At 37.1% G+C, this 15,337-nt stretch overlaps 3 protein-coding genes across 7 annotated transcripts; 1 reads left to right on the top strand and 2 right to left on the bottom strand.

Annotated features, from left to right (window-relative positions):
* On the bottom strand, nucleotides 43-3,713 carry LOC18772994 (telomere repeat-binding factor 2). 4 transcript variants are annotated; one of them, XM_020565462.1, is made up of 8 exons: nucleotides 3,487-3,713; nucleotides 3,291-3,346; nucleotides 2,670-2,883; nucleotides 2,248-2,462; nucleotides 1,811-1,895; nucleotides 1,429-1,512; nucleotides 766-1,108; nucleotides 43-340 (listed from the first exon to the last, which is right to left on the bottom strand). In XM_020565462.1, the coding sequence occupies exons 3-8, from the start codon at nucleotides 2,817-2,819 to the stop codon at nucleotides 312-314; spliced, it is 906 nt and encodes a 301-aa protein (XP_020421051.1). In that variant the 5' UTR covers nucleotides 2,820-2,883; nucleotides 3,291-3,346; nucleotides 3,487-3,713; the 3' UTR covers nucleotides 43-311. The 4 variants fall into 4 exon arrangements, with proteins under 4 accessions (XP_020421051.1, XP_020421050.1, XP_020421052.1 ...); XM_020565461.1 differs by having other exon boundaries at nucleotides 2,670-2,874; XM_020565463.1 differs by having other exon boundaries at nucleotides 2,670-2,867.
* Nucleotides 4,305-7,268, top strand: LOC18774044 (NADH dehydrogenase [ubiquinone] iron-sulfur protein 4, mitochondrial). Its single transcript, XM_007206006.2, has 5 exons — nucleotides 4,305-4,728; nucleotides 5,014-5,102; nucleotides 5,706-5,835; nucleotides 6,273-6,302; nucleotides 6,891-7,268. Exons 1-5 carry the CDS (start codon nucleotides 4,570-4,572, stop codon nucleotides 6,948-6,950), a joined length of 468 nt encoding a protein of 155 aa, XP_007206068.1. The 5' UTR covers nucleotides 4,305-4,569; the 3' UTR covers nucleotides 6,951-7,268.
* LOC18775099 (probable amino-acid acetyltransferase NAGS2, chloroplastic) lies at nucleotides 8,142-14,734 on the bottom strand. Of its 2 annotated transcripts, none has more exons than XM_020565569.1 (10): nucleotides 14,319-14,734; nucleotides 12,488-12,575; nucleotides 12,012-12,220; nucleotides 11,755-11,906; nucleotides 11,185-11,599; nucleotides 10,603-10,700; nucleotides 9,897-10,008; nucleotides 9,648-9,807; nucleotides 8,909-8,981; nucleotides 8,142-8,544 (listed from the first exon to the last, which is right to left on the bottom strand). In XM_020565569.1, the coding sequence occupies exons 1-10, from the start codon at nucleotides 14,496-14,498 to the stop codon at nucleotides 8,394-8,396; spliced, it is 1,638 nt and encodes a 545-aa protein (XP_020421158.1). In that variant the 5' UTR covers nucleotides 14,499-14,734; the 3' UTR covers nucleotides 8,142-8,393. The 2 variants fall into 2 exon arrangements, with proteins under 2 accessions (XP_020421158.1, XP_020421157.1); XM_020565568.1 differs by lacking the exon at nucleotides 14,319-14,734 and adding an exon at nucleotides 12,789-13,411.

Below are 15,337 nucleotides of genomic sequence, written 5' to 3'. Positions count from 1 at the left end.
TTGCCCTAGCACTTTTTCTCTTCAATCAAATGACAGCGACAATTGCAAAGCGTACTTTTATCTACCTTGGCATGCAAAATCTCTCTTTCCTTCAGTTTTTACTCATTTACCTCATTGTTTAATTCTGAATATCAGAACACCTAATAAGCTCCGTACAAAATGATACCTGGAAATGTTAAAAAAGGAAATTCACAGATGGAGCTCTCGTGTCCCAGATTTACAAACACAACCTATTTACACTAACTGACACATGAAGCCATTGCTGCACCAGCATATCGTTGTTCCATTCACAGTTCTTGCTCAAAAAGGAGTTACCCATGTGCGAGTTTCATGTCAAGGTCTGCAAAAATTTGCAAAGATGTCAATAGGAATTACAAGTATAAAAAGGCATGGATAGGAGCATTAGATGAAGCTTTACCAAAATAAATCTCCATATAGATTTACATGAATCCCTTATATGATAATATAAGCGAGAAATTATGAATCTTGAAGTATTTTAGCATGAAAAATATATTTTTTGAACTTAAATCACAACAAATAGTAGAAGAAAAATTCATCTGCACAATAAGCATTGGCCGGGACATTACACAGAGCAACTACCACCTTTAAGTAGGGGCTGCATGTGTCCAAATATTGGCCAAGCTCTCTCAAAATTCAAGTTCACAGGATGCAAGGATAGCATCTTAAAAGAAAAACTCATGGAGTATATTGACATTGTATGTTAAAGTTCAACATATGATGTGAAATCGCATAAGAGAACTTTACCAAGTCTTCTACATTTCAATGCTTTCATTGCTGCTTTGGCAAAAACTTGTGCTGCTTCTGCTTCAGCTTCTGCCGCCTCTGCCTCCCTTGCTGCTTCTTCAGCTGCTGCAATGGCAGCTTCTGCTTCTGCAACTGCCTGGGCAGCAGCAGCAGCAGCCTCTTGTGCAGTCATGCTTCTCATCTTGCTTAGATCTGCATCCACTTGAGATTTAGTAAGAATGTTGACATTGCTCTTATCCGCTCTTGAAGAATCCTTCTGCTTTCCCTCCAAGAGCAACATTGAAGAGCTTCTTCTTTTTTCAGAAGAAGCTGAACTTGGTGCAATTCTGTATCTATGCTTTACCTTCAACACACAGACCAAAAAATAAGATCCATTCCTGAGATATATATTCCTTATCATAAACTTCTCTCCCATTAAGTACCTTAGTACACATACCAATATTCTTAAGTCCTAATTATCCGTAATTGTCAGTCTTATCACCTAAATATCTCTGTCATATTAAATAGAGCTTCAGTATTTAAAAATCTAACAAATATTGAAATGGACCAATTTGCAAGCTTGCAGGCTTTTTTTCATTCAATTAGATAAATGAGATCTCAGTCCAGTCCACACATACTACAGTAAATGTACTCTAAGATATCTAAACTTGAGAGACTAATTACCTTAATCAGTTTTCCGTTGGCGACCATATGCTTTAATTTTGATGAGAGTAGCTTTTTAAGGTTTGGAGGCGCCCAATATTGCTCCTACGACATAAAAATGATACGTCAAAATGTCTCCAAAGACAACAAAGCAACATAACAAATACACATACAACACACGCTCCCAGTTTTCCATTGATTTGTCCAGTTGGGTGAAATTTTGTCATTGTTATTGAAAAGACTGACAAAGATCAAGTAAATAAGTTATTGACGTATAGCAATATGTTAAGAGTTTCAAATCCCAGCAAGTTGAGATTGAAAACAAAATAATAAATAATACAGCAAATATGAGGAAAGCTTTCCAAAACTATGCTCGAAGAATTCATAAAATGTATATATATACCTCTATGTACATAGCAATGGCAGCTCTGTCAGAACCCCCTAGCTCCTTCAGATTTGTAATAGCCTCTAATATAAGGTGATCCAACCTACAACCAACCAGAGGAGTTTCCAATAGAACCAGTCAATAACCATGTTAAGAAAAAGATGATAGCATGACATCACTATAATATTTTTGTCCATTTTAAATTAAGGACGAGATATGGACTCTTATTGGAATCTATTTTTGTAAATGTAGGAGGAATTAACTCAATCATAAGATTGCCACACAAAATAGTACGCAGAACATCCTCATGTATCAACCACGTTGATAGTCTTCACTTAGTGCTAACCGGTTATTTAATCGATATCCAATTACTTCAAGAGTTTTCAGATCCAATTATTGTCGTAGAATGAAAGAAGTAAAGTCAACAATATCCATATAACCAGAGGTGATCTAACCTGGCAATTGGTTGTTTTGATTCAGTAGTCTGCAATTTTCCACCAGAAATGGCAAGAGGCTTAGCATCAACAATTTCTTCATGACTTTGAATCACAGTGCTCACGGCCAAAGGGTTATTATCATGTTTGGGATTTGGTAGGTTCCTTTTAAGTGCAAGCTTAGCCTTCTGTCTAGACCCCCATATTGCGGTCACGTTTATATTTCTCCACTTGTCCTATCCAAGGAAACAACTACAAACATGAATAAACAAAAACACAAAATCTAATATTGGCAGCCAAATCAAGCACGAAGCTGTAAAGTACAGTTTTAGGGTGCAACAAACAGAAGCACTTAACCAGATCAAATAATAAACCCTCCAATCCTATTTTCTTCCATAGTAGCTTGACAACATCCGCTAAGCTAAAGTTTTGAAAATGGATACCTTGAGATCAACATTTGAACGCAGATGCAAGATAGAATTGAACTCTGGATCTGTGAGTATTGTGCGCCATTTGCCTGCCCCGTGTTTAAGTACTCCAGCTTTAAGGGCTGCTTCTTCTTCTGCAGTCCACTTCTGCTTAGGAGCACCCATCAACCAAAGTCCAAAAATTTTCCAGAAGGATATCTGCCCAGTTAAGTTCTGCACCCTGTCAGCACTTCATAGATGATCAAATGCTTAAGAGACCAACAAAATTGCATTTTACCGTAATTTCACCTCCCCCTTCTCTCAAAAGAAAACAAAAAACAAAAAAAGCAAATTTAAAAGCCCTGCTTTAGGTTACCTTGAATTGAATTCCTCACTAACTTACATTCCATTACTTGAAAAAGCACCACATGTTCAAGTTCAAATTTTGACTCAGAGAGTGCCTATATATGCTCACACAAGCTATCAATGCACTCACACAAAAAAGCAACACATTTTCCAATTGGGTATCCAACAAAATTTCAATTACAAGCTTAAAACTTGATCATATTAAGCTATCCTCAATTGTATCTTCTCATTTTTGTGTAAATCAAATGAAATTCTGAATTTGTAAATGAAGTTTAATTTCAAGTCCCTCACCTAAGCAAATTCACATCAAATCCATGAAATGAATTGGCAATGCATATCGGCAAATCCTGCACCCAAAAATAACAGAAACGAAAGCTCATCATTCCTTTAATAAATTGAGTGTGAAATTTTAAATTTTGAAATTATGGCAAGTCGCAGATAAACATAAACTAAAAATAAAAAAGAGAGATGGGTAGCAGAGGTGTACCGGATCGGAGAAAATTACTGAGAAGCTGACCGGAAATGTGGGCAACCGAGAATGATTCAATTATTCGAAAGTTCGAAAATTGGGAATTTTGCGGAGTTTATATATTATTTTGTTTGTTCTTCAAGTGTAGATAGATATTGTCTGAAAATGAATATTAGAAGAAGAAATTGTTAAGTTCCATTGGATTTGTGTGCCTCGGCCTTTCCTTTTGAGAGATGGACAGACGGACCTGCGGGGATGGGACCTACCAAATGGTAAATGCTAAGGGAATACCAATGGATCTTCAGTTTCTGGAAATTAAGTTTAGACCCCCGGGTTTCCACAGTGTGTGGGTTTACACCCCTATAATTTTTTTTTTGTTGGTGTTAGTTCTTTTATCAAATCACATTTTTATACCATCCAAGTTTGCACCATGCGTTGATTTGGTTTGGTATATGATCTTTAAGACATTGCGATGTCGTACGCAATGTTACATTTCTGTTATTTGATGACATGACAAACATAAGTCCCACATTTTAATTGATGTAAATTTTGTGTTATGTGTATAAAAGTTATTAAAAAATTAATTAATTATTTTTAAAAAATAGGAACCCAATAAATTTGGTCAAAATAAGTTGCAAATGTGATGTTATTGGGCCATATAAAGTTGTAAGAATGAGAGAATATTTTATAAAAACACTCATGCTGATGTGCACTTTTTAAGAAGAAGCGCTTCGATTAGAAGAATGTTGACATTTTTATTAAATCCAAAAAAAACTTTTGTAATTCATAACCACTTATAAGTTTTCTGTACCATAAAGAAAGGCTTTTAGTTGTGAAAAAACAGTCACAAACATGCCACAAGCATTTTCAAAATAATGTTGGGGTACCCATAAATACAACCATTCAATAAAGCTATGGGTAGTTTCTGTATACTGAAAACTAAAGGAGTGAAGCAGCAATTTTTATCAAAATAGTTGAAAGACAACACAACACTGTCAATAAAACATTCTATTTTCATTTTTGTGTTCGTTGTTCAGCTGCCATTTTACATTTCACAGGGCGCGCGAGTTTGGTTCTTCCGTTTGATTCGTTTAACTGGCGATGGCGAGCTCTCTGCAACGCTTATCGAGCCATGCTCGTCTTCTCCGAACCTCGGTTGCCTCAGGGTCCAGACCATTCTCGGCCGACGCTTTGGTTGAGTACATGCCCGGCGAGATCGGGAAGGTCTCTGGCATTCCAGATGAGCATCTTCGCAGGAGGGTACGATCCTTTTCGTTTTCATTCTGAAATTCAATTTGGATTCTTTTCATAATTTTCAAGTAATTTATCAAGGGGAGCGCATAACCCAATTGGAGTTTTGGTTTATCAATCGACTTAGGGTACTGGACATATGTCCAATTCATTAGTTTGTATGAAAATAGAAATTTTGAGGCTTGGACTTTCTGTTTGTTATTTTTTATTGAAAGCCACAAGCTTTACATGGTTACCAAGTATTTTTCTACTTTAAATTGATCTTGGCTGGGAATTTATATGTTTGCATGACAGGTTGTAATATACTCACCTGCAAGAACTGCGAGTCAGCAAGGATCAGGAAAAGTTGGGAAGTGGAAAATCAACTTTGTGTCCACACAAAAGTATGGCTTTTTTCATTGTCATAGTTCCTAATGAAAGAGATTTGTGTTCGTGGTTATAGACTTTGGATTTGCTTTTGATTATAGTAGTTTTCTGTGTTGTATCTTCTGCTGTGGTTCTTAGTGGGTAGATAGGTTTTATATTATGTAGTTTCTACTAAGTGTAATATTGTGCACCTGGATTTTTCGCTGAACAATGTGAATTTTGCGTTGGAAGTGATACTTATGATAATGATTTCATGTTGAATTGTGCACTGTGACAAGACTTATACTAATCTTGTTAAATTTGATATCAGATGAAGTTACTTATTTTTTATACAGAATAAATTACAATAATAACCAGCTAATGATTTCAGATTATCAGTGAATCTCTGTTTGTTGATAACACTTCTTTCAAAATTTGAACCTTTTTTGAGCATTCCTACTGTAAAACCTGAAAATTGTGTTGCTTTAGCTAGGTGGTGTCTTTCTTGGACTCTGATATTTCAAGTCTTCTCTCAGTCAAGCCTTGAAATAAACTTATTTTTGTTCTCACTTAATTATTCAATGATTATTTTGTTACCACAATTAGATGATTAATAGCTCCTCTTCATGATATGTTTGTAGGTGGGAGAATCCATTGATGGGCTGGACTTCAACTGGTGACCCGTATGCCCATGTTGGCGATTCAACACTGGGTTTTGACAGCGAAGAAGCTGCAAAGTCCTTTGCAGAGAGACATGGTTGGGATTATGTGGTATGTATTATTTGTTTTCTTTATGCTGCTAAAATGAATTTCCTTGTCTTTCGTAGTTTTTCCCAGCTTGTGCTTGACTTTCATGCAGTTGTCCTCACTTTGTCCGAGTTCTTTTTGGTATAACACAAACAGAAACTGACCATTTTAGGCCTTCATTGCGCTTCTTGAGAACTTAGGCATATATTCATCCTCCAAAAGGGGGAAATAGGGCTAGGCATATATGATATATCCAGTCAATTACAGATATTACCTTCCAGCTCTAAATGGTTTTGTGCTTGCATATCTTGTTATTGGAGAAGACTAGCAGCACTATAACTGTTAGTTTACTTTCAGAACAGATCATTTTTTTTATGATGGGAGCAAGTTCTTTTATCTCTAAATTTTAAACTTTGACTTCCCTTTGACCTATTAACGACAGTTCTTGAACTCATCTGTAGGTTAAAAAGCGGCAAACGCCATTATTGAGGGTATGTGATTCTTTCTTCATATTTTCTGAAGCTATTTCCACTCTCATGTGATAACAGTTTCTTTTCCTTTTCCTTCTTTTTTGCTTTTTGCTTTTTCCTGAAGGACCTGTATAAAAAATTTAGTTTCTGGCTCCATTGATTTTTAGCCACCTTAAGTGATCATTTTCCTAAACGAAATGTTTAATTGAAGTTATACAGTTCTCTCTCATTTTCTTTCTGCCAATTCATGCCATGGTTACCTTCTTGGCCAAACAGATCAAATTTGTTTGGCACAAGCTTTGTGTATGGAATAGTAGAGAATTTTTTTCTGTAGAAATGTGGGTGGTGTAGTCCATTGCAAGTTTAGTAGTTGGAAATTGGCTACTTCCCTCTTTTCGCGGAATATGTTAAAGAAAAGATGGAAATTTTCTTAGTTGGTGACCAGCTTCCTCTGGATCTTTTTTTATCTTCTATTAGGCCTTTTTTTTAAATTCCCTTTTGCATTCTTGGAATGTTTTCTGCACAAAATGATTATTTTCTATATAATAATTTGGTTTTTTTTTTCTCCCTTGAATTTTAGAACGTATCTAACTGTATTTCCTGTTTCAGGTGAAGGCGTATGCAGACAACTTCAAGTTCAAGGGCCTCCCTAAAACTGAGGAGGCTTGATTTTGTTTCGATGATTTTGTTTCTTGGTTCTGTCTCAAGAGGGAAATTGTGCAACAGAACTTGCAGTTTCCTCTCATATTTCATTGAACAAGTCACTTGATCCAAATGAAACTCTTTGATTATGATAATAAACGGGATTCATGCTGTGAAGTATCTCGTCTATTAGATGACGTTACATATGTATTTCCTGCATCCATCGATTGTTTTTTTTTTTTATATACAATTTTCGTATTCCTGCATCGTATTTCATTGTATTCCCTTTATGTATCTTCTATCCCCATTGGAGAAATGCATTAGAATGGATAACTTCGCTTACAATGTGGTTATGCAGTTCAAAATTCTGTTATTTCCCTCCCTTTTCCCTTTTTTTTTTTATCATTATACCACGCGACAGTGTTCCAATACCACATAAAAAATTTCCCCTTTTAGTTGTGTTCTAATACCATATAATAAGTTTTACCATTTTACTGGTGAGAAATAATTAAGACTACAGAAACAAAGAAATGTGAAATTTGCTTCGATGCCCCTGCATTACTCTACATACAAACAATATCCACGTAGCCAGGCTATCTTCAACAAAGAAATTATGGCAACTCTGATTTTTTTCCAGATTCGAGTTATAGCAGCAGCTTTATAATGAATCAAATCCAACTCTCTTTTTTCCGGTTTATTTTTTAGTGAAATGGGGGGATAAAACCCCAAACAAAACAAACTACTCAGAATGGTTTAAACAAACCATCCGAGTTCTAGGGACAGCCAGCAAGTCATCAAGAAGTTTTGAAACAATCCAAGTAGGAGCAGACTAGAACACACAAAGCCCCAAATCGAAATTATAACTCCAGTTGGCTAAATAATCAGCTACCCCATTCTTCCTGTAAACATGGAAGACCGAGCAGTTACCAATGTGGTTCATCATCTCACAACAACTAGAGAGGAGCAGCAAGGGGATGATGAGCAAGCAAAGAAGGCTTCTGAATAAAGTGAACAGTAGCAGAATCCATTTGTACCACAAGGTTTCTAATACCTTTGTCAATCGCAAGCTTCAACCCAAAAAAAACCCCCACAAAACTTCAGCCTCTAGGATCTGTCCTTTCCCTAGGTTCGCAGCAAACCCACTGACCCAATCCCCATCATAAGCATGAATAATACCACAAACCCACTGCCTCTTTTTTACGTTTTTAATATAGACAATTAGGATAAATCATATTTTGCATTATTCCAGACTTCTAGTCAAGATACAAAACTCGCAACTCAAAAACACTTCCATAATTCAGCTGCTAAACCCCGGAAGGGAAGTTGCCAGCATCATTTTTAACCTCAAGTGAAACGCCCTATTAAATTATTCCAGACTTCTAGTCAAGATACAAAACTTGCAACTCAAAAACACTTCCATAATTCAGCTGCTAACCCCCTGAGGGGGAGTTGCCAGCATCATTCTTAACCTCAAGTGAACGCCCTATTAACAGTAATTCCACTAGTATCAGGTAACAACTGCTTCGAATAATACTTGGATTTACGAGACAGATTAATTTTCCTCCGACGCTTCTCTGGTATCGATTCAATTGAACATTCTGAAAAACCGCGTCTCACAAACCTGTGTGACAAACAACAGGCGTCATTCTTCAATACTGATCTTTGAACCATTTATTTTTCTTCCCAAAAAAAAAAAAAAAAAAAAGGACATGAAGCACCACCATAAACCCTAAGAAATATGCACACTAGCCATCTCTAACCCTCCACAATTTGTGTCCACGGATGATGACTTCCTGGCTACAAACCTTAGTAAGTTTTAACCATCCACATAACTACAACAAATGGGACTGATTCCTCAACCAAAAACCTGAACTACATTACAGTTTTTTTTTTCCTCCATATAAAAGAATCTGCAACGATCCTCCATTAACTAGTGAACTATCTATTAGCGTATATAGCATGTATTTCAAGTAGTAGGAACTAACCAATCTGCAGTGCGGGTTGTAAGCAAGAAAAGCTTCACCAATCCAAGAGAAGATGCCTTCTTCTCGATGTAATCTGCAGATATTAAAATTCTAAGAAATTATCGAGTGCACATGTAAGGAGAATATAGTTGGTAGATATACAAATAATTTAAATAAACAAAGAATTCGTTTTTAACACGAACTCAGCAGAACCTCTTACTAGGAATGACCGTGGTCAATTGGCATTATGTCAAATTCTTCTCTCTTTTTTTTCTTTTTTTCAATTGGGTTCCAAATTTCAGTTGCAAAACATCTTGGATTAAATGAATCCAAGATGTTCAGTAGCAAAACAGAAAAAGAAAAGATGGTATGTAGCTGAGGCCAGAGATGTGCGCCCTGAACTGTTACTGATATTTCATCCTATTTATGTAAATCTATTTCTATATGTAATGCAACTTTTGAAGAATATATTATATCACTACCCAAAAAAAGGTGGAACTTTTCAGAAACGGTACAAACATTTTATTTTCCCGTAAGAACAGTAGAATCATTTGAGGTGCATCAGTGAGGAAGAGAACAAATGCATATTTTCAGAACTTACTTCAATGGTACTGCAGCTACTGTTAATAAATTAAACCCTTTCAAAAAGTTCACGCAGAAAATATGGCCAGTAACGTGCATTAAAATTATAAAAAGAAAAAACAGAAGCAACAAGTGCATAGCTATATCCATGCTTATTCAAGTTTGCACAGTATGTTACCGAGTAACTTATCTCCCTGCCCTTGACCGCGACAATCAGGAGAAACTGCAATAGCAGCAACCTCTGCACATCTATCCTCTTGGAAAGGAAAAAGAGCAGCACATGCAATGATCTGGCCTTCTCTTTCCACCACAATGAAGGAATCCAAAGCTTGAAGTAGCTATCGAACAAATAAAAATGAATGCACAAAATTCAATTCAATTTAAGAAAACATTACAAAAAGAATCCTGATCAGTTTTCAATTCAAACCTCTTCATCACTTCTCGGAACCAATGTGCCAGATGCTTCTAACGGTAGTATAATTTGTCTTATTCCAGAGAGGTCTGATACCCTCGCCATCCGGGTTCCTTCATAAAGGTCACTAAAAATAACATTTAATGCACAAGTGAGTGGATAGATGGAGGAAAACTTATGCATATTTAGAACTATAACTTTTTATCCTTCATAATTGTTGTAAAGTCATTCTTGAAGCTAGACTTTAATTGAAACCAAGAAGCTAGCCCCATATACCTAGTATCCAATCCTAGCATGATTAGCCATGACGATGAGAATTCTTTGGCCCAAAAAAATGCTTGAACTAGTGATTTGAAGATACAAAAGATAAATATAAATCCAGGAATGGTTACTACTTAAACTTTATGCCCAAACCAAGCAGGATGAGACCAAAATGGGATCCAATAACTCGTACAGTTCTACCAAATGACTTTATAACTGTAGCGTGGTTTGAAGAATGCCACTTGGAATTCCACTAAAATGCTGACCAGGCACAAAATTAGAAATAAGCATCAACCAGGAAAATGTAAATAGAAGATAATCACATCAAGGATAAAAAGCCTAGCAATCAGGGGACTCTCAGCATAGCTTATCATCACCATATAGTTGATCAGCATCTGACATCAGAAAGCCACCAAAGTACACAAAAATTCGGAGACATCTATTGCAAAAAATAGCATACCTAGCCACCATAGTCCCCATTCCGTCTCTTTTAAACAATTCCAACAATAAAACTCCCCCTTTCGTGCCATCTAACAGATGAACTCTTTGAACACCTCCCTGGAAATAAATCAGAAACTACCAGTGGCTGAGTTCTTGAGACTCAACATATAAAGCAGCTGAAACTTCAAACTATGCAGGCGCAGATTGTGATGTGGTCTCCTTAGACCTGAGAGTTTCAATCTCAGGTCCAATCTCATAGTTATATGTGTGCACGCACATATTGAAGTGTAAATCAGCAATTGGTCAATTTTGTTGACTTGCATTGGAAAAGCTCACGTTTATGAACAATATGAAAGAATTTTTTGTTGATGGTGATTCAAAATTTGGATTTTGAAATATAATATATATATCTGTATCAAAAGTAAGCTCTGAAACCTCTCAACTTTTGATTAGATTGCAATTTAGCCAAATAGAGGCTAAAAAACATAAGTAAAACATCCTTACAACTCCAAGAAAGTTTTGGGGGAAAAAATTCCTTCAACAATCATAGTTAGTGAAGTTCATAAACCAGAAACAAAAAGGGGGTATATTCTGGGCTTACCCTGCAAACAAAGGCTGCAGCAGCCAATTCGGAAAGGTAACCATTTAATCGACTTTGCCGCTCATGACCTCCAATAGCAAAACCTTGTTCACCCGACCACAAGCCACTCCCATTGTCAAAGCCGACACCATTGTGAAACATTGTGGTGTACCTTCCTTTGAGAGCATTTCCATTCTGTTGAGTAGCATTAGGATCATCATGTCCAAGCCCAGACAGATTTTCTTCATCAACAGCTTTCACATAACTAGCTGCTATCTCACTTTGCTTAGCACGCCTACGAATCAACATGTCTGCTTCTTCAAGAGTCAAGAAGCGAATAAGGCGTCCACTCTCATCAAGAATTGGGCCATCTATTATGCAGATAAGTTTATCTGCTTCGATAGCCAAGGCACAAGCTGTTGCAACTTCATATGTGCTGAAATTCATAACAGCATAAATCATCAGCTACTATGCACTACACTATATATAAGAATAATTGGAGCAGATAATAAGCATTGTGTAAACTTTTTATTTGAGAGACCAAAAAATAAAAAATAAAAAAATATTAGAAGTTATGTCTACATAGCATACTTGCAATTTAAAACTTCTCCAGAGCTGGAATAACCCAGGTTGCTCAAAATCACAATACAATCATCATTGAGCCTCTTACGCATGCGAGAAACATCAACTTTCTTGACTTCACCTGTTGCCCCATAATCAACACCTGCAACGACTCCTCTTCTCTGCAAAACAAAACAACAGCAAAACTTTTAAGAATTTGGTAACTATTGAAACTCAAGCAGGCAACTGAGTAATTAATGTTGCCTTTGAAAGAGAAAGATTCTTACCTTGGCTGCAAGAAAGTTACCACTCTCTACACTGACACCAACTTCATGCAATCGACTACTGTCACCATGTCGACGAATATTGCATATGGAGGGTCCTGGAGAAAGCTTTGCCTCTATCATCACAGATATCGCCCCAGCCGCTTCCTTCGCAGCTGTTAGAGAGTCTGAGTCGGTCACCCTGTACGGACCAACAAACTTTGGCTTCTTTCCTGCAACAAGTAACAACTAACATGTACCTGCTTAGTTGCAGCCTTATAGCACTTCAAATGGCTTAACAAAAAAATAAAAATAATTACAGTGACACAGTCAGAACTTAATCTTCTCCTCCTAAAGCCCAACCAAAAAATAATACCAATAATTCCAAGGACATAAAGAATTTTAACAAACTAACAAAATTACATCTTGTGCTACACTCTAGGATACCATGCTTATTGAGAATATACATTAAGAAGAAACGCATACAATAAAACACTCACCCCTCTCAGCCAAAAGTTCATCAATTTGCACATGGGTCCCTGGCACAAGAACAAACCTGATCCCCAGGTGATGGAGAAAAGCTATATCCTGCACAAAACCCAATATATAAATAAATATACGATAGCGATTGCAAGGGAAAATCATAACAAAAAAGACGTTTGCTTAAACGAAAAGGCGGCTCGCTAGTCTAACAATAGAGATGAAATAAAAAGATGTTATTTTCCACGATTGACATTGTTTGTTGCATTTTCTCAGCAACCAAACAGTTAAAGAGAAAATTACGAAAGGCAGAGGACCTGCCTTGAGAATTGGGCCCAAGTGAGGGCTAGAAACCATTTCACCCGATATGATCACCACGAAGGTGCCGCCGCGGTGGGCCCACAAGTAGGGCCAAGCCTCCCGAAACCACCGCACGAACTGCTCGTCCTCCATGCAATTGTATTTCTCACAATCGCTGTCGCTCTCTTCAATCACAGGGCCATACGCATTGCTGCACTTGAGCGAAATTCCCATCCTGCCCTCAGCTCTTCCGTTATTCACCATCGCTAGCCGCGAGGATCTTTCGGCGATGGTTAGAGAACAGTGGCGGGGCGAGGGAAGCTTGGTGGTTATGGCGGCGAGTCGTCTGTGAGTTCCTAGAGAGCTGTACGTGGCGGCCATTGGTGGTTTGATAGAAAGAGACACACAGACAGACACAGAAATCTTGACCTAATTCAAAAAGAAATGCTGGAATTGCAGGGTGGAGTGCTGTGAAACTGGAAAGACGCCATGGCCGAAGCGGGCCCCACACAGAAGTTTCGTTTGAATACTCGCCCTCTAGTTCACTATTTTTCGGTCGTTCGGATTTTGTGGCCCCAGAATCCGCACCGATAAAATCCGCGGCATGTAAGAAGAATATTTTAATTTTCTTTAGATTTTACTTTTAATGTAATTTTTTTATTTATAAAGAAACTATCTCTAATAAATGTCCCTTATTGTAAAATTAGTAAAATTAATATATTAATTTTTAATTATTTTGTTAGATTGTGAGATCATGAATCAAAAAGATTGGATAAGTTTAATTCCTGTTTGAATATGCGGTTTATATGCCCAACAAGAAGTCTTGTAAGAAATTAGGGAGGGGGCCACAGATGATAGAGAATGAGATCCTGAGTTTTGGCTATTATACGCGGCATCATATTTGTGTGTGTGAGAAATCTCCTTCAATATAATTTAGACTATTATTTGTACTTAATAAAGAAATAATTTAAATTTTAAAAAAAATTAAGAAGCCTAACATAATGAATAAATTAGGTTAGATCGGTTTCGAGTCAGTTTTTGGACCCAAATTTTGTCAAAATCAAGTTATTTTTTCAACTTAAGTCGGCCCTCGGTTAAAATACCCACCCCTAGTCACTACCATGGTGCATCATTGAAGATTCATGGAGTGACTGCAGCAGTCCAATAAGTTAGATAAAGGTGTGTTGTGGCAGTGGGACACACTGGTAGCTCTGCTCACAGACTCACATCCTACTTTGATTTTTTTTTTTTTTTTTCTTGTTTCCCTGTTACTGATCCATGGGTGGTAAAAACCAAAATGGAGCTTAAGTTGTTAACACTAATACACGCCATTAACGTCTTAAATGAGCTGCAGATTAACAACTTTCCATGTCCACTTGAACACAACTGAAATGTGTCTATGTTATAAATCCGTAGCCTACTCATATTATAACACGTAAATTTAAAATATCACATGACTGTATTTTAGTACCGTAGAATATTCTTTCCCAAAATATGTGCTGCTGAGTGAGTGAGAGAGAGACCGAGAGAGATTGAAAAAGCTGCAATTACCTGGAGTAGTGCATCCAACAAGTAAGGACTAGCAACAATCTCCCCTGCTATGACCACAACAAATGTAGTGCCTCTGTGCAAGAAAATATAAGGCTGAACTTCCCGGAGGGCCTCCACAAACTTCTCGTCTTCATCCGAAAAAACACATCGCTGAAAGTCATGACCTTTCCCACCCATCATACCCTTTAGCCACCACCATTAACCTTCTCTTCTCCGTCTTTCATGCCACAGAGGAGCCAACCCAACAGCCCCAACCCTTCGAATTTTCGCTTTGATCGAACCGTAATTGAAGAATTTGGGTTTACAGGGACATGAAGACCAAGTTTGATTAGGACCATACATATAATTTTGAAGGTAGTTCCATGGCCGTGATCTTAAAGTAGCCATTCTGTAAACTTGCAGGGGAACACAAAGACAGGGCAGAAACGCGGCAAAACGACAGAGTTAAGAGGAGGGTGTAGAGAGATTGGTAAAGCAACTGGGCAAAGATATTGTCCTTTTTATATCAACCAAAAAAAGTAGTGGACTTGCTGTTGAAGAAACAAAGAACTGTAGATTGTGAAATCAAAAGGAACTCATCTCTCTCTCTCTCTCTCTCTCTCTCTATAATTTTCATAAATAGTAATTCTCTGGGAAGTCCTAAGAATCTATTTTCTGAGAACTTGTTAGAGACGTCTCGACTCTTTTATGATCACAGATGAAAGGGAAGGCTCTGCATAACATTTCTGTAATTTCCATCAAGCTGTCAGGTCTACATGTGATTTTCTTTTTCCTAAAGATTTGTTTCGAAGTTTATGACCAGCAGCACTATATGTGACCTCATTGGTTTGCATGACATATTAAATATACACCATGAGAATGTGTCACTACATTTGGCCTTCATTGTAGGAGAAAATACTTAGCCACATTGTGTTATCATTGTTATAAGTTTTAACTTTCTCATATGACAGTGCGTGATTGACTTGAGATATCGCCACAATGACATCTTATTTCAAACTAATCACCTACTATCATAAGTT

Source organism: Prunus persica, chromosome G6 (genome assembly GCF_000346465.2).
Source record: "Prunus persica cultivar Lovell chromosome G6, Prunus_persica_NCBIv2, whole genome shotgun sequence".
In the NCBI taxonomy this organism is placed as follows: Eukaryota; Viridiplantae; Streptophyta; class Magnoliopsida; order Rosales; family Rosaceae; genus Prunus; species Prunus persica.
This window is presented reverse-complemented; position numbering and strand designations above follow the sequence as displayed.

Excerpts from the sequence above, each read along its gene's own strand:
- LOC18774044 (XM_007206006.2), top strand. The coding sequence starts at position 4,570 with ATGGCGAGCTCTCTGCAACGCTTATCGAGCCATGCTCGTCTTCTCCGA. Across the intron at positions 4,729-5,013 it reads ATGAGCATCTTCGCAGGAGG|GTTGTAATATACTCACCTGC; the intron begins GTACGATCCTTT and ends TTTGCATGACAG. Across the intron at positions 5,103-5,705 it reads AACTTTGTGTCCACACAAAA|GTGGGAGAATCCATTGATGG; the intron begins GTATGGCTTTTT and ends ATATGTTTGTAG.
- LOC18772994 (XM_020565462.1), bottom strand. The coding sequence starts at position 2,819 with ATGGGTGCTCCTAAGCAGAAGTGGACTGCAGAAGAAGAAGCAGCCCTT. Across the intron at positions 2,463-2,669 it reads GTTCAAATGTTGATCTCAAG|GACAAGTGGAGAAATATAAA; the intron begins GTATCCATTTTC and ends TTCCTTGGATAG. Across the intron at positions 1,896-2,247 it reads TCAAAACAACCAATTGCCAG|GTTGGATCACCTTATATTAG; the intron begins GTTAGATCACCT and ends GGTTGGTTGTAG.
- LOC18775099 (XM_020565568.1), bottom strand. The coding sequence starts at position 13,148 with ATGGCCGCCACGTACAGCTCTCTAGGAACTCACAGACGACTCGCCGCC. Across the intron at positions 12,221-12,487 it reads TGAACTTTTGGCTGAGAGGG|GAAAGAAGCCAAAGTTTGTT; the intron begins GTGAGTGTTTTA and ends TACTTGTTGCAG. Across the intron at positions 8,545-8,908 it reads ACAACCCGCACTGCAGATTG|GTTTGTGAGACGCGGTTTTT; the intron begins GTTAGTTCCTAC and ends TTTGTCACACAG.